Raw genomic sequence first — 25,026 nt, 5'->3', positions numbered from 1 at the left:
TCTGCTCATCCCAGGTAATAAGGTCTGGGGCTTGTAACACCCTCTAGGACAGGTCGCTCGACACTGATGAGCAATGGGTGGTGCAAAGACCAAGGAGTCAAAACACGGGCACAAGAATTCTTTCTACTTTCAAGTATTCTACTTCTTCTACCTCTCAGCATGCACCCTAGCCAGCATGGCTGTATCTCCTCTTCCACTCTCAGTTCAGATCTGGTCTATCAAGTATAAAGTGCCATATCAAGGCAAATCTACTCACAAGTATCCTATCTACTCACAAGTATTCTACTTATTCTAACTCTACAGTTCCAGCAGAGCACAGTACTACATTGGGTTGGGACTTTCTCAACATCCTCTTCTCTACTTCTCTGAACTTACTCAACTTCTTAGCATGCAACCAAGCCAGCACGGCTATTCTACCTCTCAAGCTCTCAGCACAAGTCTTGTCTGACAAGTCAGAAGTCTATTGTATTCCTGTATCAAGTGTTCCTGCAGTAAAGAAGAGTTTATTTATTGCAACGAGACTCAGTGATTCTTAGCTCAGCACCTACACAATAATAGCGCCTTCCTTGGGTCATCTCCCCTTTCTGTGGGTGACGGTACCATTAGTCCGGGTCGGTCATAGCTCAAATCCAGACCACCGTGATAAGCGCCCAAGCGACCCCCTCATATCCCTGCAGTTTACCGACTACGGGGGAAAGGGTATAACCAGCCTATCTAAAATAAAAGCAGGTGTGCCATCATAACTGTGTGCCCAACTGGTAGTGGTGTCACAACAACCTAATACCTGGCTAAGTTATACTCCGACCAAGCACTACAGTAGTGGCGTCACACTTCACCATCTGGCAAGTGACCGGTCAAGCCTCACAGTAGTGCACCACAGTAGCACTGTGATATATGGGGGAGGGGGCTGGATGTAGGGTCTATGAGGAGTCCTGGGTTGGTGGCACTGTGATATATGGGGAAAGGGGCTGGATGTAGGGTCTATGAGAAGTCCTGGGGTGGTGGCACTGTCATATATGGGGGAGGTGGCATGATGTAGGGTCTATAATGAGTCTTGGGGTGGTGGCACTGTAATATATGGGAAAGGGAAGCTGGATGTAGGGTCTATGAGTCCTGGGTTGGTGGCACTGTGATATATGGGGGTGGGAGCTGGATGTAGGGTCTATGAGGAGTCCTGGGGTGGTGGCACTGTGATATATGGGGGAGGTGGCATGATGTAGGGTCTATAAGGAGTCTTGGGGTGGTGGTGGGGGGCCACTTCCGCAGTGCTGGTGTTATGAGCGGGCAATGATCGGGGCAGCTGCAGGGGTTATACTTGTCACGGTATAGGCCTGAGGGCGGCACAGCTGTAGGGCCGGTCTGTGGAATCTGCGGGTGATGATGGGCATGCGATTCTTCGCTGCACTTAGTCAGGGCACCAGTTAGTGGACACCAATGCCAGGGTTCAGTAACAGCGGTTTTATTATAGATGAAGTAACTAGTAGCAACAGTTCTGTCCGGATGCAACCGGGTATATAGCAGGCTTTGACAAATAAAGCAGGAGTGGTGCTGCATAGGCTGTGAGAATACGTGCCGGATGATGGGAGTAGGAGTATGAGAGAAATAGCGTTGCTGGGTGGATTAGCTTGAGAATAATACTTGCTGTGAATCCTTGTAGCGATGATGAGAGATAACAGAATGACACCCAGATGAGAGAGAAGACTCCGGACACTTGAGCAGGCAGATACAGCCGAAGACTTGAATACTGCAGAGCACTCGATCCACACTTCTAGTGGTGAAGTGGGAGCTGCAAAGAAGAAGTCCAACTCCTCTGAGGTAGGAGAGAGACGACACACATCCTCCTTGCTTGGAAGCAGAGGGAAGACTAACTTGTTAGGAGGAAGTGGGAGGTCACATGGTTGCTCCTGGCCAGAGCTAGTCGGCCATTGGAGGAACCATGGTTACAGGGCACTGGCACGGTCACGTGATCAACAGCCTTGCATACCACTGTACAATGTAATAATACACAGGAATACATGAGAATACACATGAGAATGCACATTACCAGAGAATACCAGGGGAAAACCAGCAGCAGTTGCAGTGCAAACACTTACCAGAACAGGCATTGACACAGCAATAGAAATGGCCATAATAGGAGTAGTAGTCCTTGCGTGTTCTGGGACACTGCAGTGGTACTGTCAAATATGGAGGAGGGGAGCTTGATGTAGGGTCTACAAGGAGTCTTAGGGTGGTGGCATTGTGATATATAGGGGAGGGGGCATGATGTAGGGTCTATGAGGAGTCCTCGGGTGGTGGTACAGTCATATGTGGAGGAGGGGAGCTTGATGTAGGGTCTATAAGGAGTCTTGGGGTGGTGGCACTGTGATATATGGGGGAGCGGAACTGGATGTAGGGTCTATGAGGAGTCCTGGGGTGGCGGCACTGTGATATATGGGGGGGGGGGGGCGGAGGTTCTTCCAGCTCATTGGTTTTCCTGTCTAGCATTGTCTTCCTCCAGGTGTCATGTCAGCTATGTAATGCCCCTCCTTCTGGCTCTGGTTCTCTTCTTGCTTCTACCCTCAGTCATTTCATGTAAGACGGGACTATGATGTTGGGGCAGCTATGGATTACTGCCGACCTCCATCCAGGGGTGATGCCAGCACCACCACTTCAACCTGCTGGGGAAATAATATTAGGGAGCTGCAGTAAATAAGGAGCACACAGTGATCCACGGTACAGCTTTATTACTGGCCCCGATACATAATAATACACCAGTGTCTAGCCCGGTCACCGCCAGGATCATGATAACATGATATAGGAATAAGATGTCACTCTGCAGTAGAGGTGGTGCTCGTGTTAGGCTATAGTCCCAGCAGATAGTAAAGAAAGATCCCGGCACTCACCAAACTCTTTAGTGTACTTTTATTGTGGTATCAAATCATACGGGTACATGCAAGGAGGACGCGGTGTTTCGGCTTGTGGCCTTCATCAGCTCGTGCTCACGTCCTCCTTGCATGTACCTGTATAATGTGATACCACAATAAAAGTACACTAAAGAATTTGGTGAGTGCCGGGATCTTCCTTTAGGATCATGATAACAGCTCGGTCATCGCCAGGATCATGATTACGGCATGGACATTGCCAGGATCATGATTACGGCCCGGTCATCTCAAGGATCATGATAACGGCCCGGTCATCTCAAGGATCACGATAATGGCCCGGTCAACGCCAGGATCACGATAACAGCCCAATCATCTCCGGGATCATGATAACGGCCCGGTCATCGCCAGGATCATGATAACGGCACAGTCTCAGACAGGATCATGATGCGACTCCATGTACTCAGAATCGAGAGTCCATATGATTTTGTAGTATACGGCTACTCGTGCGCCCCATGTGCCCCTCTGTTCTCTGTAATACTACTGGTGATGGAAGGTGCCACAATACCAATGTCACCCATCAGGAAGTGCCCATTGCATCAGGAGAATGTCTACCAAACCCAATGACTTAGATGAATCAGTCAAGATGGTCTCCCGACTCTTCATCGATGTTGGGGGAGATACAACTGATGTGTAAACTATAGACCTTGTATATAAGAAGCGATCTCACTGCGAGTTCCTTGTCATGTGACACAAATCCTCAGCTCAGGGTCAGAGGCAGAGAAGCCAGAGCACCGCAGACAAGCAATGAAGGTGAAACGAATCCAAGCACAGAGCGTTCCCTCAACCTGGGCCATTCCAGCTGGAGCACAACTACAACCTCCATCATGTCTGGACAGCCAAAGGCCAGAGCGGCACAGGTAAAGGATGGCCAAAAGCCGGAGCGGCACAGGTGGAGGGTGGCCAACGGGCGAAGCGGCACGGGTGGAGGGTGGCCAAAGGCCGGAAGCAGCACAGGTGAAGGATGGCCAAAAGCCGGAGCAACACAGGTGGAGGGTAGCTAAAGGCCAAAGCGGCAAAGGTGGAGGGTGGCCAAAAGCCGGAGGGACATAGGTGGAGGGTGGCAAAAGGCCAGAGCGGCACAGGTGAAGAATGGCCAAAGGCCGGAGCTGCACAGATGGGGGGTGGCTTAAGGCCGGAGCAGCACAGGTGGATGGTGGCCAAAGGCCAGAGCGGCACAGGTGGAGGATGGCCAAAGGCCGGAGCGGCACAGGTGGAGGGTGGCCAAAGGCCGAAGCGGTACGGGTGGAGGATGGCCCAAGATCGGAGCAGCACAGGTGAAGGATGGCCAAAGGCCAGAGCTGCACAGGTGGAGGATGGCCAAAGGCCTGAGCAGCACAGGTGGAGGGTGGCCAAAGGCTGAAGTGGCACAGGTGGAGGGTGGCCAAAGTCCGGAAGCGGCCCAGGTGAAGGATGGCCAAAGGCCAGAGCGACACAGGTGGAGGGTGGCCAAAGGCCAGAGCGGCACAGGTGGAGGGTGGCCAAAGGCCAGAGCGACACAGGTGGAGGGTGGCCAAAGGCCAGAGCGGCACAGGTGGAGGATGGCCAAAGGCTGGAGCAGCACGGGTGGCGGGGAACAGTTGAGAAGATAGGCGGGGCTTATTACACATTAACATATGAGGTTGTATCAGGAAATCCCGAGTCACTATGGGAACAGGAAGAGCCGCCATATTAGCTGTAGGTTCTTGGTAACTTCATGACCAGACTTCTATGATTTACCAATCTATAAAGCAGATAACGCAATGAAAACAGGGGGAGAAGGTGAGGTGAGAAAGCGGACATGGTGCTGTAGAGGCGTCTTCTTCTCTCATCACGGTGTGTTGGGGTTAGAGATCATCATGTCTCTCATCATACATATCAGCAGAACATTGTAATGGGCGTACAGCAGGATCTTACGGAAAATTGGGATGGCCTGGTGAGAAGCTGGAAGACAAAGCAGAGACTCCTGAGACAGATGATTCTGGATGAATGTCCCCGGGGGGCAACATATTCCTCCCAAGGGTTTTAATCTCCCTGTCTACCCTGAAGTACTAAAGCTTGAACCATTCTAGTAGTCTTTATGGGTGGTTACTGGCTGAGGTAATCTATGCAGTGAGTATCTGTACTGTATGTATGTTATGTCTAGCGCCCCTCCTGGTTCTATTCTGTAATGCAGTTTCCTATCACAGGATGCAGGTCTAAACATGTGAAACAATGTGAATCAGGTCTCAGGTCAACACTGAGAGGTCCATGTAAGGTGTCCCACCACTAGCGTTTCTCTTATGCACTTGCCCTAAAGTTCTCACTCAGGTTAAACAAGTGGTGGATGAAGTATGTAGTTTCCCCACTAGGTGTCACTGTTTTATATATGTATATGTATTACTACTATTGGACAGCTGAAGGAAGGTAATGGGTAAAGTTCTCTATGTCATGTGTTATGTGCTGAACACTAGGAGGTGCTCTTTCTTTTCTGCCACCAAGGACCACCCTAGCCCACCCCAGGAATGTGTCTAAAAAGTGCAGGACAGACTCCTGAAGAAAGAAGGTCTACGTATTTGCAGTGTCCCAGTACAAAAGGTTCTTCTCCATATATATATATATATATATATATATATATATATATATATATATATATATCTGTATTCCATTTGTTCTTGTACTGGAAAGGGTTAATGGCCACTGCAAAGAGCTCAACTTATGTTGCCCCCCAGTGTTCAAGTTTGGTATCATCCTCTGTATTCCTCATATTCTCCTATGTATGTTAATTTGCATATTTTTCTGTGCTTGTCACATGGTGTGGTGATGCAAACAGCCTAGTGTCACGTGACTTTCCCTGGCTGCCTAGCAACCCCAATAGCCGTTTAGCTTTTTGCCGGGGTCAGTTAGTCACTTCCCTTCTAGGTGTGTGTTCTTCCTCTACCTTCAAGGGGGAAGGACGTGTTCTCTGCTGCTCCTCAGAAACATATTGCGGTCCAGTCCAGACCAGTCTCATCCTCAAGATCCTTACTTCACCTCAAGATCTGGGTACATTTCTCAAGTCGCTATCTTCATCTCATCGCTAACAGCAAGTATTCTCCTCAGTATCGTCATACCCAGCATCATTCTTAGGGAACTACTACTCCCATCCTCTGTTAGGATTTCTCTCAACCAAAGGGACACTATCACACTGCGGCCTATTGCAACATCACCCATCTCCTCTCCTGCTTATCGCTGGTTACATCCAGAGACTGTTATTATTAGCGTTTGCCGTTACAATAAAAGCACAACTCCCGTTGTTTCTGATCCCTGGCATTGGTCTAGTTATTGGTGCCCGCATGGTCAGGTCCCTGTGGGTTAGTCACCTCCCCTAGTGCCAGAACTGTGACATAACATCTGGCAAGTGGCAACCCGGGTCCTACCTACCAGTACCAACAACTACTACCCCCAGCGGGTCGCCCCATCGCATATTCTACTGCACAGTGCAGGTAAGTGGGAAATCTTGGACACCTAGCTACACAGTGGCGAAGCTTCCATAGAGGCAGGGAAGGCGCTTGCTATGGGGCCCTTGGAGGGAAGGGGCCCTGCACAGGGAAGGTAAGAGCCTCCTGTGTCATTTTGCTTAACCCCTTATGTACTGCAGTGTGTAAGTGACCCAGTGTTCTTTTACTTGCTGCAACACAAAAAAAGGTTAACAATGACTTCCGGTTCCGGCGCGTATGGGATGGCAGCAGTGTGAGTGAGCTTCTCCACCCTCCGCTCATAATATCGCTCCCCGCTCTGACTCCTGACATTACTGGCCCTGCCGGACCACATCTCTGACTTCTCTAAGTGCCGAGGAGTCGGAGGCACCACTTCATTAAGCGGGGAAGCAGTTATACACCTCCCCATAAGCCCTCCTTCATTACCTCACAGCTCTGTCACAGGGACACCTAAGATGGCGCCCACACGAGGTGCTGCTGCTGAGGCACACACAGAGGAAACACCTCACAAACCCCAGGGCCGGACCTCTGTGACACCATAATACCAGGACTAAATATGTCTTGCAAGGCACTGGCAATTCAAGTGTCCAAGATGATATTAAATGACATAAAATCCTCTCTTAAGGCCACTATAGTTTCCTCCCTAGCAACCATACAGGGAGATATAGCAAGGCATACCTCACAGATTACTGACCTTCAGGAGAGAGTCAGCCTGCTAGAAGATGAAATACATTCTATAACTACAACAGAATATGAATGTCACAGCTTCATTGCAAACAAAGACTGATGATCTAGAGAACCGCTCTAGGCGCAACAATTTACGTATTATAGGTTTACCTGAATCCATTCCAGCCGTGCAATTACATGCTATATGTTCTCTAGAAATTCCCCAAGCCTTGGGTATCCCAGGTCACATTACTGTGGAAAGAGCGCACCGTGTGGGACCCCCACCAGCCAAACAAAAGCAAGATGCAAATAAAAAAGAACAGAAACCCAGACAAGTGATTGTCAAGTATCTGAACTATAATGATAAAAACAACATTTTACAAAGCTTTAAAAAATCTACAGTTGATGTTGCAATTCGTGGCCACAAAATCCTCATGTTTAATGACTACTCCGCAGCAGTGGTTCAAAAACGTAAAGCTTTCGCACACATCTGCTCGACATTGGTGAAAAATCAAATACGATTTGCTCTTCTGTATCCTGCCATACTGAAAGTTTTCAGATCGGATGGTTCAGCCTCTCTTTACAGTTCTCCTGAGGAAGCCATTTCTTCCCTTAAAGATGTAAAGGGTCTCACTCCACCTATTCAAGACAAGCACAAGAGACGACGTTTGGATGGTCCTACTGACACGGTAGACAAAATGGAATGATTATGAACGCCATCTCTATTCTGTTGGACGCTATGCTGCTCATTAAAACTGAGTATTTTTTCTCTATTAAGTCCTATATATGTTGACTAAATACTATATTAGGGACACCTTGTTACTACATTATTATTTTCTTTAGTCTAGGTAGTAATGCATTTGGTGGTGTGTGTGTCTGTGTGTAAGTATGTATTTATGTATGTATGTATATGTATATATATGTATATGTGTCTGTGCATGTATATGTATGTATATGTATAATTCCACCTTGTATGGTTTTAGGTTTAAGTACAACTTCTTTAAGTACTAATCATTATATACTGGCTCTCCCTTTTATTTTATTTTATTTATTTGCTTCCCTGTGACAACTCACACATTTCTCAGGAGGGTAGGGATGTGTATGTCTTTAATTTTAATATAGACTCATTTAGTGGAGCGGAGGTTGATGTGACCTCTCCACCAGTTATTTCTTTCTCTTTATTTCTTCTCCATAATGCGGAGTTTGCGAATGCTCCGAACATTGGACAATACGAAAAAAGTGAAGTCCACATCTCACTTTATTCGCTTAGTTTATATTGTTAACTGTTTTATTCTTAGGTATATCACCTTTAGTTTGTCTGAAAATGCTACATGCTATCCTCTTTTTCTGCCTGACAGGGTTACCCACTATGTTATTGTGCTTCCAGGGTCTCTTCTTAACACCTCCTCTTCTAATAATATTGTATGAAATTAATCACTTGGAATGTTAAGGGACTACGTTCCCCATCTAAGAGGACTTCTATACTGAAACACCTTAAGAGACTTAGGGCCGATATAGTATTATTGCAAGAAATACATTTAACTGAATCGGATTATTTCAGACTCAAACGTTTTTGGGTGGGTGCAGTTTATGGTTCACCAGCTATTAACCGTAAAGGCGGGGTAGTTATTCTTACACATAAAAATTTAGCCGGTATTTGTACGGTATTATCTCAATATCAAGATGATACTCCAGCAGGCAAATATAGCATATATAACGTTTATGGTCCCAACACTCAGAGACCTGATTTTTTTAAAAAATTGGAAAACCTCATTCTGCAAGATGACAATAATCTTAAAATAGTTGGTGGAGACCTAAATACTGTTCTAATACAACTGAAGATAGAAAAAGAACTAAGACCCCTACTGTACATACTTCATCAGATAATATTTTATCCAATTTCCTTAATTCTACCTCCCTATCTGATTCTTGGCGTCATCTACACCCAGATGGTAGAGAATACTCTTTTTACTCTCACTCCCAAACGGCCTGGTCAAGTATAGACTACTGTTTAGTGTCACCGGACTCTCTTGGCAGAGTAGAAGACTCTGAAATTCATGATATAGTCATTTCGGATCACTCCCCTGTTAGTTTACAATTAAGAGATATTTTTCAGAAGGGATCCGATATTATTTGGAGATTTCCTTCTCATTTACCTAATGATGAATCATTTATCAAACTATTAAAAAAATGGTGGTCAGACTTTTATTCTAACAATGCTGAACATACACAATCCCCAATACTTTTCTGGGAGACTGCAAAAGCCGTTCTAAGGGGCCAAATAATTTCTTATGTGGCTGCCCAGAAACGTGAAGCACGTAAAAACTATCTTTAACTTTCCCAAGATCTGCGCTCTACATACACTCTTTTCCTGTCTTCCCCTACAGATGACAATAAATCTAAATGGACAGCAGCTAGACAAGCTTTCCAAATTGCACAGGAAAAACTCAATGCTATATATAGAGATCAATGGTAATAAATCAGGGAAAATGTTAGCTAACCTTGCTAAAGGACGTAGACCTACTACACATATCCCTGCTCTCAGAGATACAGCGGGTAATATACAAAAAGATCCTAAAGTCATATCACAACTTTTACAACAATTTTACCGCTCACTATATTCCAAAGATAGGCTTGATCTGGCTGCTGGTAAGAACTTTCTAGAGTCATTAACTCTACCTTCTCTTGATTCTCTCAACGCCCCAGTCACATTGGAGGAAATTACTGCCACTATCTCTACACTTAAAAATAACAAAGCTCCAGGCCCTGACGGCTATAGTGCGGAATTTTATAAATCTATGTCTTCTGTCATCTCCCCCACTCTTCTTTCTACTTTCCAAACTATTCTGACTGACCATCACATGCTCCCCTCAGGAGATACTGCATATATCAAAATACTACACAAACAGGGGAAGGATCCGACATCTCCTAATTCATACAGGCCAATCTCTTTAATAAATGTAGACCTAAAATTGTTGGCAAAGATTATGACCAATAGATTGGCAGACATCCTACCATCACTAATAGGCAGCCATCAAGTTGGCTTTATAAAAGGACGTTCTGGTGTCACTAATATAAGAACGGTACTAGCGGCCCAGTCTGGTGGGTCGTTCCAGCCACTCTCCAGGTCTGTTGGCAATTGACGCCGAAAAGGCTTTTGATAATATCAGCTGGATCGACCAGGGCAGTAGCCTCTAGCTGGGCTGAACGTGCCGCTATGCCCTTGGAGGAGATTTGTCAGGCAGCGACCTGGTCTTCCCTTTCGACTTTTGTGAAACATTATCGGTTGGACGTGTCTTGTGCTACAAGAACAACGTTTGCAAGATCAGTATTGTCTGCAGCTATAATCGAGAACCTACCCATTGAGGAGCATTCTTGCTAGTTCCCCAATGTTGTGATGCCAATGGGACGATAGGGAAGCGAAAATTATTATGTTAATTTGTTTTCCCTAAGACCCATTGGCATCACAAGACACCCTCCCTGTGTTATGTTCTTTATAATTGACTGGGGTGTGTGGGGAGGTGGAGTCTATTTATACTTCCTGGGGGAGGAGTAATAAAGATTAAAAAGTTTACTTTAAGTATTCATTAACCCCTTAGCGACCCATGACGTATCTGATACGTCATGGTGCCACTCGGGGTGTTCACTCGGCGGGACCCCGCTCTGAACGGCGCTGATCCCGGCTGACACATGCAGCCGGGCAGTGCCTCTATTAGCCGGCGCGGGTCCCGTTGCCGCGCCGGCTAATTAAGCCTCAGACTTCAGACCTCACGTCCCTGGTGTCTAGTGGGACGGATCTCCCCCCCGCGATCGCATCGCGGGGGGGAGATCCGTTCTTCTGCCCGTGCCGGGCCTCAGCGTCGGAATGACGCTGATCCCGGCTCGGCAATAGATTGCTATGGCCTGCAGCAGGCCATAGTAATCTATGACCGATCTAATCGATCTTTGCTGTGTATATACACAGCATTGATCTCTATGAGAGATCAGTGCTGTCTATATACAAGTCCCCCAGGGGGGCTTCTAGTTACAGTAAAAAAAAAAAAAGTAAAAAAGTGTTTTTATTAATAAAAAATCCCCTCCCCTAATAAAAGTCCAAATCACCCCCCTTTTCCCATTTTATAAATATAAATTAATAAATAAACAAATAAATAAACATATTTAGTATCGCCGCACACGTAATTGCCCGAACTATTAATTAATCACATTCCTGATCTCGCACGGTAAACGGCGTCAGCGCAAAAAAATTCCAAAGTGCAAAATTGCGCATTTTTGGTCGCATCAAATCCAGAAAAAATGTAATAAAAAACGATCAAAAAGTTGTATATGCGCAATTAAGGTACCGATAGAAAGATCACATCATGGCGCAAAAACTGACACCTCACACAGCCCCATAGACCAAAGGATAAAAGCGCTATAAGCCTGGGAATGGAGCGATTTTAAGGAACGTATATTTGTTAACAATGGTTTGAATTTTTTACAGGCCATCAGATACAATAGGTTATACATGTTATATATCATAGTAATCGTAACGACTTGAGGAACATGCATAACAAGTCAGTTTTACCATAGGACGGACGGCGTAAATGCAAAACTCCCCGAAATCAAAACAAATTCGTTTTTTTTTCAATTTGACAGCGCAAATGATTTTTTTCCGGTTTCGCAGCATATGTTATGGAAAAATAATGCCTGTCATTGCAAAGTACAATTGGTTTCGCAAAAAATAAGCGCTCATATACGTCTCTAGGTGAAAAAATGCAAGCGCTGTGGACTTTTAAACTTAAAATGGAATAAGCAAAAGCGCAAAAACGAAAATAGGCTTTGACCTTAAGGGGTTAAATATTCCTTCGTCCCAGGGGCTCGCAGGGGCGATAATACCCCAATGTTGTGATGCCAATGGGTCTTCGGGAAAACAAATTAACATAATAATTTTCGCTTCCTCGTAACAAATTTTAATGCAGTCACAAATCCATCTTGACAGGGATGGTTTGGAGGCTTTCTTGCCTCTGAATCTTCCTTGATATAAAATAAAGAGATTCTCCTCCTTCCTAAAGTCAGCTGTTTTAGCCAGATAAATCTTAATGGCTCTGACTACGTCTCAAGATGCAAAATTCGAATCTTCTTCCTCCGACATTGGAGAGAACACTGGTAAAAAAAATGGACTGATTTAAGTTGGTAAAAGATGGCACTTTGGGTCTGAACGAAGGTAACAGACGTAGAATAACATTGTCCGGAAGAAAAGATGTATAGGGTTCTGCGGACCCTAACGCCTGTAGTTCTCCTACCCTTTTGGCTGATGTTATTGCCAGCAAGAAGGTTGCCTTCAATGTTAGGAACTTCAGATCTACCTCTTGCAGAGGCTCAAAGGGCTATAAACACAGTTGTCTAAAAACCAGTCCAAGATCCCACGGTGAAACCGGTCTAATTAGTGAAGGTCTTAGTCTTTCTATGGCTCTGACAAAATCTTTGACTTCCTGTATCTGGAGAAACTTCCTTCCGAGACAGGCGGACAAGGCAGCTATCTAGACTCTAATGGAGCTTGGTCTTAATCCCTTATCAAATCCTTCCTGTAAAAAGTCCAGAAATTGAGGAATGGAAGGAGATCCTGGATCGACGTTCTTCCGGATTGCCCAGGTGTGGAAGATTTTCCGAATCCTCTCATAAGATTTATTAGTCGCCTCACTCCTAGAGTGAGAGAGAGTTTCCAACACCCTACTAGAGAACCCTGCAGGTCTCAATATGGGCCCTCTAACCTCCATGCTGTTAAGTTGAACGCTTTGAGGCTGTTGCATCTCTGACTGTCCTGTGTTATCAGATCCGGCCAAAGAGGTAACCTCCAATAGTTCCCCTGGCTCATCAACTTCAGCATGGGAAACAAGGCTCGTTTCAGCCAAAACGGCATTATGGCTATTATGGATGCTTTATCCTGCCTAATTTTCATTAATACCCTCGGTATCATGGATACAGGTGGAAAGATGTATGCCAGGTCGAATTTCCATTGTATGGTCATCGCATCCACTACTACTGCGTTGTCGCTGCTGTACAGGGAACAGAAAACTGGAAGTCTCGTGTTGTTCCTTGTCGCCATCAGATCGATCTGAGGAAGACCCCACTTCTCCACTATCTGGCTGAATATTCTCGGGTGAAGACACCATTCCCCTGGTACTGTTAAACCTCTGCTGAGGCGATCTGCCAAGATGTTCTGTTCCCCTTTTATGTGGGTTGCGGATAACCTGGTTATCCTCCCCTCTGCCCAGGTGAAGATCCTCTCTACTTCGTTCAGAAGAGAATTGGACCTGATGCCTCCCTGTTTGTTTACGTAACAAACGCACGCGATGTTGTCTGTCTGTATCTTAACAGCCGCCTGAAGAAGTAGGGGAGAAAAATGACAGAGGGCATTGATGATTGCTCTCAATTCTCGAACATTCGAAGATAGTAGACATTCCTCCGGCATCCAATGTCCTGAAACCTGTAACTCTCCTAGGTATGCCCCCCAGGCTGTTCCTGATGCGTCTGTGGTAAGTATGTTCCACTGAGGCTCCTCTATGTTCCTGCTGTCTTTGAGATTCTTCCACCACAGAAGGGATTTCCTGCTCTCGTAAGAGAGAATTATTTTGGTATCCAGAGTAGCTAGGTCTCTGTCCCATGATTTTAGCATCTGGAGCTGGATGGTCCTCATATGCCAGAGTGCCCAGGGTACCGCATCTGCCGAAGAGGACAGAAGTCCTAGAAAACGGATTAATGTTCTTATTGGAACCGGCCTGTGGGCTGACAGAAACTCGCACTCTCTGTAGATCCTCATCTTCCGTTGGGGAGAAAGGAAAATCATCATCTGGACTGTATCGATGACGAAACCTAAAAAGGTTTTGGTTGTTGATGGAAGAAGTTCCGACTTTTCTCTGTTGATGATCCATCCCAACGACTGCAGAAACTGAAGGACTCTGGTGATTTGCGTGCTCAGGAGGTCTGCCGTGGCCGCCATGATGAGCCAATTGTCTAGAACGGGATAACTCTGATCCCCTGTAGACGAAGTTCCGCCACCACCGAGGATACCACCATGGTGAATACAAAGGGAGCTGTGGTTATACCGAAGGGTAGGACTTTGAGCTGTAGATGACGCAGCTCTTTGTTGATTTGTACAGCTATTCTCAGATATTTCCGGTAAGGAGGCCAAATAGGGATGTGAAAATAAGCATCCTGCAGGTCTAGGGAAGCAAAAAAATCCCCTTTGAGGAGGACATACTGGACTGACCTGATTGTATCCTTCCTGAATTTCTTCTTTCTGATGAACTGATTCAAATATCTGATGTCGATTATTAATCTCCATTTGCCTGAAGGCTTAGGGACCAAGAAAACTGGTGAGTACACTCCTCCTCTTCCGCACTCTTCCGGGGGCAGCTCTTCTAGAGCTGCTTTCAAAATTAAAGACTGGATTTCTTCCTCTAAAATAACTCCCCTGGGAGGTGAAGGGGGAAGAGAAATCAAAAATCTTTCTGGAGGAAGATCTTCCAAGGACAGGGAGTAACCCAAGAACCCAAGGATCTGTAATCTTGGATTCCCACTCTTCTGAAAAGAAAATTAAACGACCTCCTACCGGAATACCTGTACCGTCAAAAATCTGACTTCTTGATGGACCCTTCTTATTGGAATAAGCACCTCTGCCCTTTGTAGAATAGCGGTACTGCCTGACCCTCTGGGGGGTTCTATCCTTCCTGAACTGTTTACGAAAAGTCGTAGGGAGTGTAGGGAAGGGATTTCCCTTGTTTGTCTGAAAGACCTAGCATCAGCTTATCCAATTCTTCCCCAAACAACCTTCCTGGGACATACTCCAAATTACAAAGAAAAAACTTTGAAGGACAGTCACCCTGCCAGGGTCGGAGCCATAGGGCTCTAAGGCCTGCCGTAGCCAATGCCATAGATCTTGCAGCAAGTCTCACTTGCTGAGATGCGGCGTCGCAAAGAAAATCTATCCCCATATTAATCTCTTTAAATGAAGATAATATGTCGTCTCTCCTGGTCCCGTTCTCAATGTTATCCTGCACCTTCATCAGCCATTTTCTGAGCGCACGACCAACTTCATAAGAAGAATTTGCTACTGAGATCTGCGCAGAAGCTGCAGAATATGCCCTCTTATAGGACACCTCCATCCGGCGATCCATAGGGTCCTTCAGGCTGGACCCATCCTCAGCTGGGACTAAGGTTCTTTTAGAAATCTTGGCGATTGCCACATCGACCTTAGGAGGATGAACCTTGGAACTGGACTTCTCCTCTGGCAAGACAAAGAGATTTTTAAACCTCCTAGAAATAACAGGAGCCTTCTCAGGCTTCTGCCATTCACTCTTGATCATCTCACCATCCTCCTCAGGCTGATTCTGGGCCCTAACTGCCCTAATAAGTTTAGACCCCTTCTCTACCGGGAAGTAGAATCGCATAGCTTTAGGGTCAACATCATCATCATCATCGTCCGAAGATCTCACTTCGTCGATTACACTATACTCAGTTCCCATCGGTGATCTCCCTCTTCTGGGTCTTTTATGACTTTCTGCGGGAAGGAGGAGAAGGTAAGTATGATAGTGAATCTTTCAAATATTATATGTTCATTAATGTAACTACTGACGCTGAAATGAACTCTTTAGATCCTCTATAGACTGTCTGAGTCCGCCCACAGACTGTGCGACATAGTCCTTGACCCAGACCACAACATCTTGTACATCCGGTTCTCCTCTGTCTGGAGGTTGGGATCTACAGTCCTGACATTTCAGATACTCCCATCCATCAGGTAACTGTTTCTCTATGAAAAACACATATATACCTATGTATATCAGAATATATACCTAGTAGGCACATTAGTGAAGCGTCTAAGACCACTTAGTTGGATTTCTGCGCTTGTTGGTTGACTTCCTCCCTGAAGAGGTGTCCTTTGATCCTTCTCTGGAAGACATCTGTAGAAATCCTTATTAAAATTATCCAAGCAAGCAAAGAGAGAGATTCCGAGTGACATTACCTTAGATCCTGGCAAGATAGTCTTTCCTGCTGTAAGCACCCAGTGACTCACTAAAGCTGTAGTCTGTTCCCTTAGGATGGACTGACAGCAAGAATACGGCGTTCCTGGCCGGCTAAAATGGCCGCAATTGGCGCCAAAAGTTAGCCCCGCCCCCATATTCGTTATCATATGGCCAAGAGAAAGACTGCCACAACTATCCAGGGACTCCTGGAGGGGCGATCCCTTAACACCATAGAAGGTAGAACCCGAAATCCTGCAGCCAGAGCGGCGGTTATATCGGAGATGGACTCCGACAAAATGGTGGCTCCCATCACAGGAGACAGGTCCGCCGCGCACGAGCCCTGGGAGACGGCGAACGCGCCGCACATCTTCTGCTATAGCCAGAGAGAGATCAGGGCGCTACCACCCGGACCTCCATCTAGCACACGTCCTAAGCCTGCAACCAGAAGGACGAAATAAAAACTGAGGTATGAGGGGCCGGGGGAGCTATATAGACTAAGGGGGTGGAGTTAAAGTGTTAATTCATTAAAATTCCTATCGTCCTGCAAGTCCACAGGGGCGGAGACACCCCATCCGTTGTGAGGCTAACAGGATGACAGGGAACAAGTGATTTTCCCAATTCCTCTAAAAAAAAGTTCCCATTCTTCTTTTTTACAGTTTATTTTTCTTCCAATTTGGATCTATTTAAGCGCCATAACACAAATACATTGTACACCAACACATCAAGAATATCGTAAAAAAAACAACCATTGGCCACCGATTAGTTTTGTGTTTACAGGTGTAAGTGCCTATGAGTTGATCTAGAGCAGTGATGGCTAACCTTGACACACCAGCTGTTGCAAAACTACAACGCCCATCATGCCTGGAGAGCCAAAGCCATATCTTTGGTTGTTCAGGAATGATGGGAATTGTAGTTTTGCAACAGCTGGAGTGTCAAGGTTAGCCATCACTGCTCTAGAGTATCATCTGCCCCTTTAGCAGCATTGTAATATAACATCATGTCCGGCTTTCTGTTGTCTCAGTTACTTATTGACCAAAATGAGATTATAGCTTCACAAAATGGCTGGAGATTAGTATAAAAGGCTATCGGCCATTTTTGACCAAACAGTACAAGAGTAAAAAAAGACGTGGAGCAAAAAGTAAACAACAAATAAAGAAATAAAAACTGCTATTAGTAAGAACCCCTCAAATGAGGAAAAGTCAATGAACCACAAGTTTCAGAACTGCATAATGAATATTTAAAGGGAACCTGTCACCCCCCGTGCCGGGGTGACAGGCTCCCGACCCCCCGTTAGAGCCCCCTATACTCACCTGATCCCGCTGGGTCCCGCTTCTGGATCCGGTCGGGTGATGAAGATCTCAGCCGCTGCAGCCCGGCGCGCACACTGAGAGATGAGTCCAACACCCATAGAGAATGACAGGAGAGTCCAGCGCTCATAGAGAATGACAGGAGAGTCCAGCACTCCGTCATTCTCTATGAGCGTTGGACTCATCTCTCAGCGCGCGCGCCGGGCTGCAGCGGCTGGGATCTCCGTCACCGGACCGCATCCAGAAGCGGGACCCGGCGGGATCAGGTGAGTATAGGGGGCTCTAACGGGGGGTCGGGAACCTGTCACCCCGGCACGGGGGGTGACAGGTTCCCTTTAAAAAAATATCAAATTTCAAATTCAGTCATTTTTGGCCAAACAGAACAGCAGGGTTAAAACACAGGTAGCATATGAACCACCCCAAAACTGGTCACATGTCAGTTCTTTCGGTGGATAGCGGAGTACGCCGGCCCATAGAATGGTGTCTATGGAGCCGGCAGAAAGGCGCACGGACATACTGCAGAATTCCGCGGACATTGTCCGTGAGAATTCCGTAGTATGAACCCACCCTTTTGCTAGAAACTTCTGTAATGTTCTACCTAGCACTACCACTAGATGGCGTTAGAGTGTAACTATGGCTGAATGCACTGTAATAAGTGTGTGTGATGTAACGGGAACCGGAAGATTAAGCCTTCACCCGCTGCCGAGTTTCCTGCGGTATCAGGGGATATCAGATAATGGAAGATGGAAGATGTGACCTCAATGGATCTGACAGATTTCCCCATGAGATCGGGAGGTCATGTCCCCACCCTGACCCCCTTACCTGAACATGACACTGTGGTCACTGGAGTGTGGACTTCACTGACAAAGTTCCTGGCGGAGCAGCTGATGTTCATAGGGACTCTGGGACATCCAGACATTACATTCTCCGTAACATTCCATGATGATGAGGGTTGTACAAGATTTCCATCTACAAACCAGGAGAAGGAAGACGCCAAGGCACTTGTCATACAGGAGACCCGAACACATCCATCTGAAGGGCAGGTGATCTCCAGACGGGGGTCCGAGAGAGGATCTAAAGAAAACAAAGGAGAGATGGAGAAGAGACCCTGACAGGTATCAGAGATGTATGAGCTGCCTTCCCCATAGTGTGGTGTCAGATGCTGGAAGATGTGGGGTGCGCCCTCCATAGCCTTGTAATGTGTTCTCTCCCCATCCCCCCCCCAAACCCCATATCCCTGTGATGTATTCACCCCCCCCCAACCCCATAGCCCTGTTGTGTCCCCCCTTCCCCTATAGTCCTGTGAGAGGTGCAGCCTCCGTGGATCCCACAGATGATGGAGTGGATTGAGATCTGGAGGCTGACTCCCTACTATGAAACCCGCTAGAAGAAACCTGTACTTACAGTTTGGAGAATACTACCTACTGTTGTAAGAGACTGCAGTGTACCACAGCGGGTTTGCCACTGCTGTATCTGTCAGGGGTAGGTTGGTATCGATATGTGTATGTGCTCTGGGATGAAGGTAACAGTTTGCACTCCCACCACTAGATGTCACTGTCTCCTATACAGCATACCTGCAGGTGACAGTCTCCTATACAGCATACCTGCGGGTGGCAGTCTCCTATAGAGCATACCTGCGGGTGGCAGTCTCCTATACAGCATACCTGCGGGTGACAGTCTCCTATAGAGCATACCTGCGGGTGGCAGTCTCCTATAGAGCATACCTGCGGGTGGCAGTCTCCTATAGAGTATACCTGCGGGTGGCAGTCTCCTATAGACCATAACTGCAAGTGGCAGTCTCCTATAGAGCATACCTGCGGGTGACAGTCTCCTATACAGCATACCTGCGGGTGACAGTCTCCTATACAGCATACCTGCGGGTGACAGTCTCCTATACAGCATACCTGCGGGTGGCAGTCTCCTATAGAGCATACCTGCGGGTGGCAGTCTCCTATAGAGTATACCTGCAGGTGGCAGTCTCCTATAGAGTATACCTGCGGGTGGCAGTCTCCTATAGAGCATACCTGCGGGTGGCAGTCTCCTATAGAGCATACCTGCGGGTGACAGTCTCCTATACAGCATACCTGCGGGTGACAGTCTCCTATACAGCATACCTGCGGGTGGCAGTCTCCTATAGAGCATACCTGCGGGTGACAGTCTCCTATAGAGTATACCTGCAGGTGGCAGTCTCCTATAGAGTATACCTGCGGGTGGCAGTCTCCTATACAGCACACCTGCGGGTGACAGTCTCCTATAGAGCATACCTGCGGGTGACAGTCTCCTATAGAGCATACCTGCGGGTGGCAGTCTCCTATAGAGCATACCTGCGGGTGGCAGTCTCCTATAGAGTATACCTGCGGGTGGCAGTCTCCTATAGAGCATACCTGCGGGTGGCAGTCTCCTATAGAGCATACCTGCGGGTGACAGTCTCCTATAGAGCATACCTCCGGGTGACAGTCTCCTATACAGCATACCTGCGGGTGGCAGTCTCCTATAGAGCATACCTGCGGGTGACAGTCTCCTATACAGCATACCTCCGGGTGACAGTCTCCTATAGAGCATACCTCCGGGTGACAGTCTCCTATACAGCATACCTGCGGGTGACAGTCTCCTATAGAGCATACCTGCGGGTGACAGTCTCCTATACAGCATACCTCCGGGTGACAGTCTCCTATACAGCATACCTGCGGGTGACAGTCTCCTATAGAGCATACCTCCGGGTGACAGTCTCCTATAAATTGTTGTCCCACTATTAGTGTTCTTTTATGCACCTGTCCTAAAGTTCGCACTCAGGTTAAATAGTGGATGAAGTATTCCGTTTCCCTACTAGATGTCACTGTTATATATATTTATATGAATTATTTCTATGCAGAGCTGAAGGAAGGTTATGGGTTAAGTTTTCTGTGTTATGTGTTATATGCTGACAACTCACAGGTGCTCTTTCTTGTCTGACTTATCCTCTTCTCCTTCTCTCTCTAAATAGTAGAGGAAAAAGAAAACAGGCGCCTCGTGTGATACCGTACAGTAAGGAAGAGGGAAGGTGAGATTAGTAGGGGGCTCACCTTGTTGCCACTTGGGCTTAATGCATATCACCCCTGAAATGGGGTACCGATGTAGAGTCCGAATGGTCCTGGTGCTGGAGACTGCAAGCTAGTATGGAGTAGCACGCCGGGATGCTCCCTAAGTGGGGGCCCGTGTAAAATTGCAGGAAAGGAAAAAGGAAAAATTGCCAAAATCCTTGGAAACACCAGCGCTGTCTTCACATCAGATACAGTGCAAGTATGTACTGTATCTGATGAAGAGAGCTTAGTAGAGATGAGCAAACTTTTGAAAGGTTCGGTTCGATCCAGCGAACTTTCGTGAATTTCGGATCGGTCCAAACCGAACTGAAAACGAACCTTGCTCTAACGGCTGAATAATTGCAGCTACAATAGTGGGAGTGTGATAGGGTATAGTTTCATTTAGTTGCAGTTGCTATTACAATGAAAAACGTGGGAAAATTTTTTTCCAAAAATAATGAGAAAAAAAATAATAATAATAGGAATAAAATTAATAAAATATAGTGAATAAAAGTGCCAAAATAGTGAAAAAAAATATTGGAAAAAAAAGTTTACAAGGAGGATGCAGCAGCACTTGATTGCACCCAGGCCAGTATTGTTGAGAAGAGACAAGTCGAAAACCAGGAGGAGGCAGCAGTAGATTGCTCGCCTCTCAGTCCAGTATTGTTGAGAAGAGACAAGTTGAGCAGCAGGAGGAGGCAGCAGTTGATTGATTCTAGGCCAGTATTATGGAGGAGAGGCTACTTGAGGAGGATGAGGCAGCAGTTGATCAATTCCAGGCCAGTATTATTGAGGAGAGGCTACTTGAGGAGGATGAGGCAGCAGTTGATCGATTCCAGGCCAGTATTATCGAGGAGAGGCTATATGAGGAGGAGGCAGCAGTTGATCGATTCCAGGCCAGTATTATGGAGGAGAGGCTAATTGAGGAGGAGGAGGCAGCAGTTGATTGAGTCCAGGCCAGTCTTATCGAGAAGAGAGGCTACTTGAGGAGGATGAGGCAGCAGTTGATCGATTCCAGGCCAGTATTATCAAGGAGAGGCTACTTGAGGAGGATGAGGCAGCAGTTGATCAATTCCAGGCCAGGATTATCAAGGAGAGGCTACTTGATGAGGAGCAGGCAGCAGTTGATCATTTCCAGGCCAGTATAATTAAAAACAGACTACTAGAAGAGCAGGAGGAGGCAGCAGCAGTTGATTGATTCCAGGCCAGTATTATCGAGGAGAGGCTACTTGATGAGGAGGAGGCAGCAGTTGATCGATTCCAGGCCAGTATTATTAAAAACAGACTACTTCAGGAGCAGGAGGCAGCAGTTGATCGATTCCAGGCCAGTATTATTGAGGAGAGGCTACTTGAGGAGGAGGAGGAGGAGGAGGAGGAAGAGGCAGCAGCAGTTTATCGATTCCAGGCCAGTATTATCCAGGAGAGGCTACTTGAGGAGGATGAGGCAGCAGTTGATCTATTCCAGGGCAGTATTATTGAGGAGAGGCTACTTGAGGAGGATGAGGCAGCAGTTGATCGATTCCAGGCCAGTATTATTGAGGAGAGGCTACTTGAGGAGGATGAGGCAGCAGTTGATCTATTCCAGGGCAGTATTATTGAGGAGAGGCTACTTGAGGAGGATGAGGCAGCAGTTGATCGATTCCAGGCCAGGATTATCAAGGAGAGGCTACTTGATGAGGAACAGGCAGCAGTTGATCGATTCCAGGCCAGGATTATCAAGGAGAGGCTGCTTGATGAGGAGCAGGCAGCAGTTTATAGATTCCAGGCCAGTATAATTAAAAAGAGACTACTAGAAGAGCAGGAGGAGGCAGGGGTTGATTGATTCCAGGCCAGTATTATCGAGGAGAGGCTATATGAGGAGGAGGCAGCAGTTAATCAAGTCCAGGCCAGTATTATTAAAAACAGACTACTTCAGGAGCAGGAGGCAGCAGTTGATCGATTCCAGGCCAGTATTATTGAGGAGAGGCTACTTGAGGAGGAGGAGGAGGAGGCAGCAGCAGTTTATCGATTCCAGGCCAGTCTTATCGAGGAGAGGCTACTTGAGGAGGAGGCAGCAGCAGTTTTTCGATTCCAGGCCAGTCTTATCGAGGAGAGGCTACTTGAGGAGGATGAGGCAGCAGTTGATCGATTCCAGGCCAGTATTATTGAGGAGAGGCTACTTGAGGAGTATGAGGCAGCAGTTGATCGATTCCAGGCCAGTATTATTGAGGAGAGGTTACTTAAGGAGGATGAGGCAGCAGTTGATCTATTCCAGGCCAGGATTATTAAAAACAGACTACTTCAGGAGCAGGAGGCAGCATTTGATCGATTCCAGGCCAGTATTATTAAGGAGAGGCTACTTGAGGAGGAGGAGGCAGAAGTTGATCGATTCCAGGCCAGAATTATCAAGGAGAGGCTACTTGATGAGGAGCAGGCAGAAGTTGATCGATTCCAGGCCAGAATTATCAAGGAGAGGCTACTTGATGAGGAGCAGGCAGCAGTTGATCGATTCCAGGCCAGGATTATCAAAGAGAGGCTACTTGATGAGGAGCAGGCAGCAGTTGATCGATTCCAGGCCAGTATAATTAAAAAGAGACTACTAGAAGAGCAGGAGGAGGCAGCAGTTGATCGATTCCAGGCCAGTATAATTAAAAAGAAACTACTAGAAGAGCAGGAGGAGGCAGCAGTTGATTGATTCCAGGCCAGTATTATCGAGGAGAGGCTATAAGAGGAGGAGGCAGCAGTTGATCGATTCCTGGCCAGTATTATTAAAAACAGACTACTTCAGGAGCAGGAGGCAGCAGTTGATCGATTCCAGGCCACTATTATTGAGGAGAGACTACTTGAGGAGGAGGAGGAGGAGGAGGCAGCAGCAGTTTATCGATTCCAGGCCAGTCTTATCGAGGAGAGGCTACTTGAGGAGGATGAGGCAGCAGTTGATCGATTTCAGGCCAGTATTATTGAGGAGAGGCTACTTGAGGAGACTGAGGCAGCAGTTGATCGATTCCAGGCCAGGATTATCAAGGAGAGGCTACTTGATGAGGAGCAGGCAGCAGTTGATCGATTCCAGGCCAGTATTATTGAGGAGAGGCTACTTGAGGAGGAGGAGGAGGAGGCAGCAGCAGTTTATCGATTCCAGGCCAGTCTTATCCAGGAGAGGCTACTTGAGGAGGATAAGGCAGCAGTTGATCGATTCCAGGCCAGTATTATTGAGGAGAGGCTACTTGAGGAGGATGAGGCAGCAGTTAATCGATTCCAGGCCAGGATTATCAAGGAGAGGCAATTCAACAAAAATAGCACGCACTACAATGCTCATGAGCACCCTCCACACTTCCGAACTCCACCAGTCCGGACAAGCAGTCCAATATATACAATAAATGTGAAGAAAAAAGTGATTGGCTCACCACGCAGCTGCAAACTTCGGGTAATAAAACCCACTGCACTCCAATTATATGGAGCAATATACTCACAGAGTCGATATGACTTCAGAATTCTTTTTAATTTTCTTCTATGAATAGATGCAGCATACACAAAAGAGTTACATGCTCACAGCTGATGTGACTCTCAAACCCGGACGCCCAAGTACGTCCTCCTCGCGGACGTTTCGGAGGATGCCGACTCCTCCTTCCTCATGCGCAAGGACGTAAGGAAGAGGGCGGGATTATAACGAATCAACATTTAACCCTGTAAGTATCACTAGTCAGTTGAATGTATAACAAAGGAAGGAGACTTCAGCTCACCCTTTAGGCAACTCGTGGTTGTGATATCATGCAGTTCCCCGGGAGGCAGGAGCGCGTGAAAAATGTTGCGGGCCGTCACCCGTGTGAATAGTGTCAAAAAACAAGGGATGTTTCACAGCTCCTTAAAAATATATGCGTTTTTATTGGTACAACTTTTAAAAAAAAAAGAAATTAACAAAGAGCATTAAAACCGCGCCGACGGAGACCCTCCTTAAACTAGTCAGTAGTATAACATATAATATCACACAATGCTACAAATTCATTATAATAATAATCGGAGATTACCTGGTGATCCCACGATGCGGTTTAAGATAGAGGTGGATTCCTTCATTAATGAAGGTGTGATAAGCGGCGTCATTCAGCAAAAAACAGCTGATGCTTTATATGTTGAGACCCCCCGTGTCCCTATTCTGTATCTCCTGCCTAAAATACACAGTAACAGGATAGTTATCCAAAATTCTTTTGCTGAAGAAAGGAGCAAGTAGCCCTCCTGAAACGCGTCCTAAAGAACATAGGATAACAGAGCCATTTATTTATACACAAGTTTTGCTTAAGAGATCCCGAATCGGAGCCGCACTCTCCGCGGCATCCATTTCAAACGTCGGTTGGAAAGAGTGCGCGCTCACTGACCGGCAGTTGCTGTAACGGAGACTCCACGAGAGACAGAACATCGTGCTAACTTAGAGCACAGGAGTGCAGACCCCGGAGAGACCGAGTCCATACATGGTCGGATCACTGCGACCACTTCATCGATCCGTGAGAGCCGTCCTCGGAAGGGTGAGGGGTGGATTTTTCCACCACCACTATCTTAGTACCAATCTACCCTATATGCATATATTATCATCCAAAAGATTGTAAAGACCACGGCCCGTACCACAACCATTTATCACTACGGAGCCTTCCTAAGACGTCTATATT

General features: G+C 46.7%; 1 protein-coding gene across 5 annotated transcripts in view; it reads right to left on the bottom strand.

Annotated features, from left to right (window-relative positions):
- Positions 1 to 1,469: 1,469 nt before the first annotated feature.
- The window catches only part of LOC138767873 (uncharacterized), a 91,195-nt gene continuing 67,638 nt past the window's right edge, over positions 1,470 to 25,026 (bottom strand). For 2 of the 5 annotated variants that reach the window (XM_069945722.1, XM_069945723.1), the window contains exons 5-6: positions 18,153 to 18,404; positions 3,584 to 4,841 (exon numbers count right to left, since the gene is read on the bottom strand). In XM_069945722.1, the coding sequence (XP_069801823.1) occupies positions 4,729 to 4,841; positions 18,153 to 18,404 (365 nt within the window). In that variant the 3' untranslated portion in view covers positions 3,584 to 4,728. Of the gene's footprint in view, positions 2,658 to 3,583; positions 4,842 to 6,888; positions 7,661 to 18,152; positions 18,405 to 25,026 lie in introns of those variants that run through there. The other 3 variants (XM_069945725.1, XM_069945726.1, XM_069945724.1) reach the window with 3 other exon arrangements.

This window comes from Dendropsophus ebraccatus, chromosome 11, assembly GCF_027789765.1.
Source record: "Dendropsophus ebraccatus isolate aDenEbr1 chromosome 11, aDenEbr1.pat, whole genome shotgun sequence".
Lineage (NCBI taxonomy): Eukaryota > Metazoa > Chordata > Amphibia > Anura > Hylidae > Dendropsophus > Dendropsophus ebraccatus.
The sequence above is the reverse complement of the archived record's forward strand: the minus strand, read 5'-3'. Positions and strand labels throughout refer to the sequence as shown.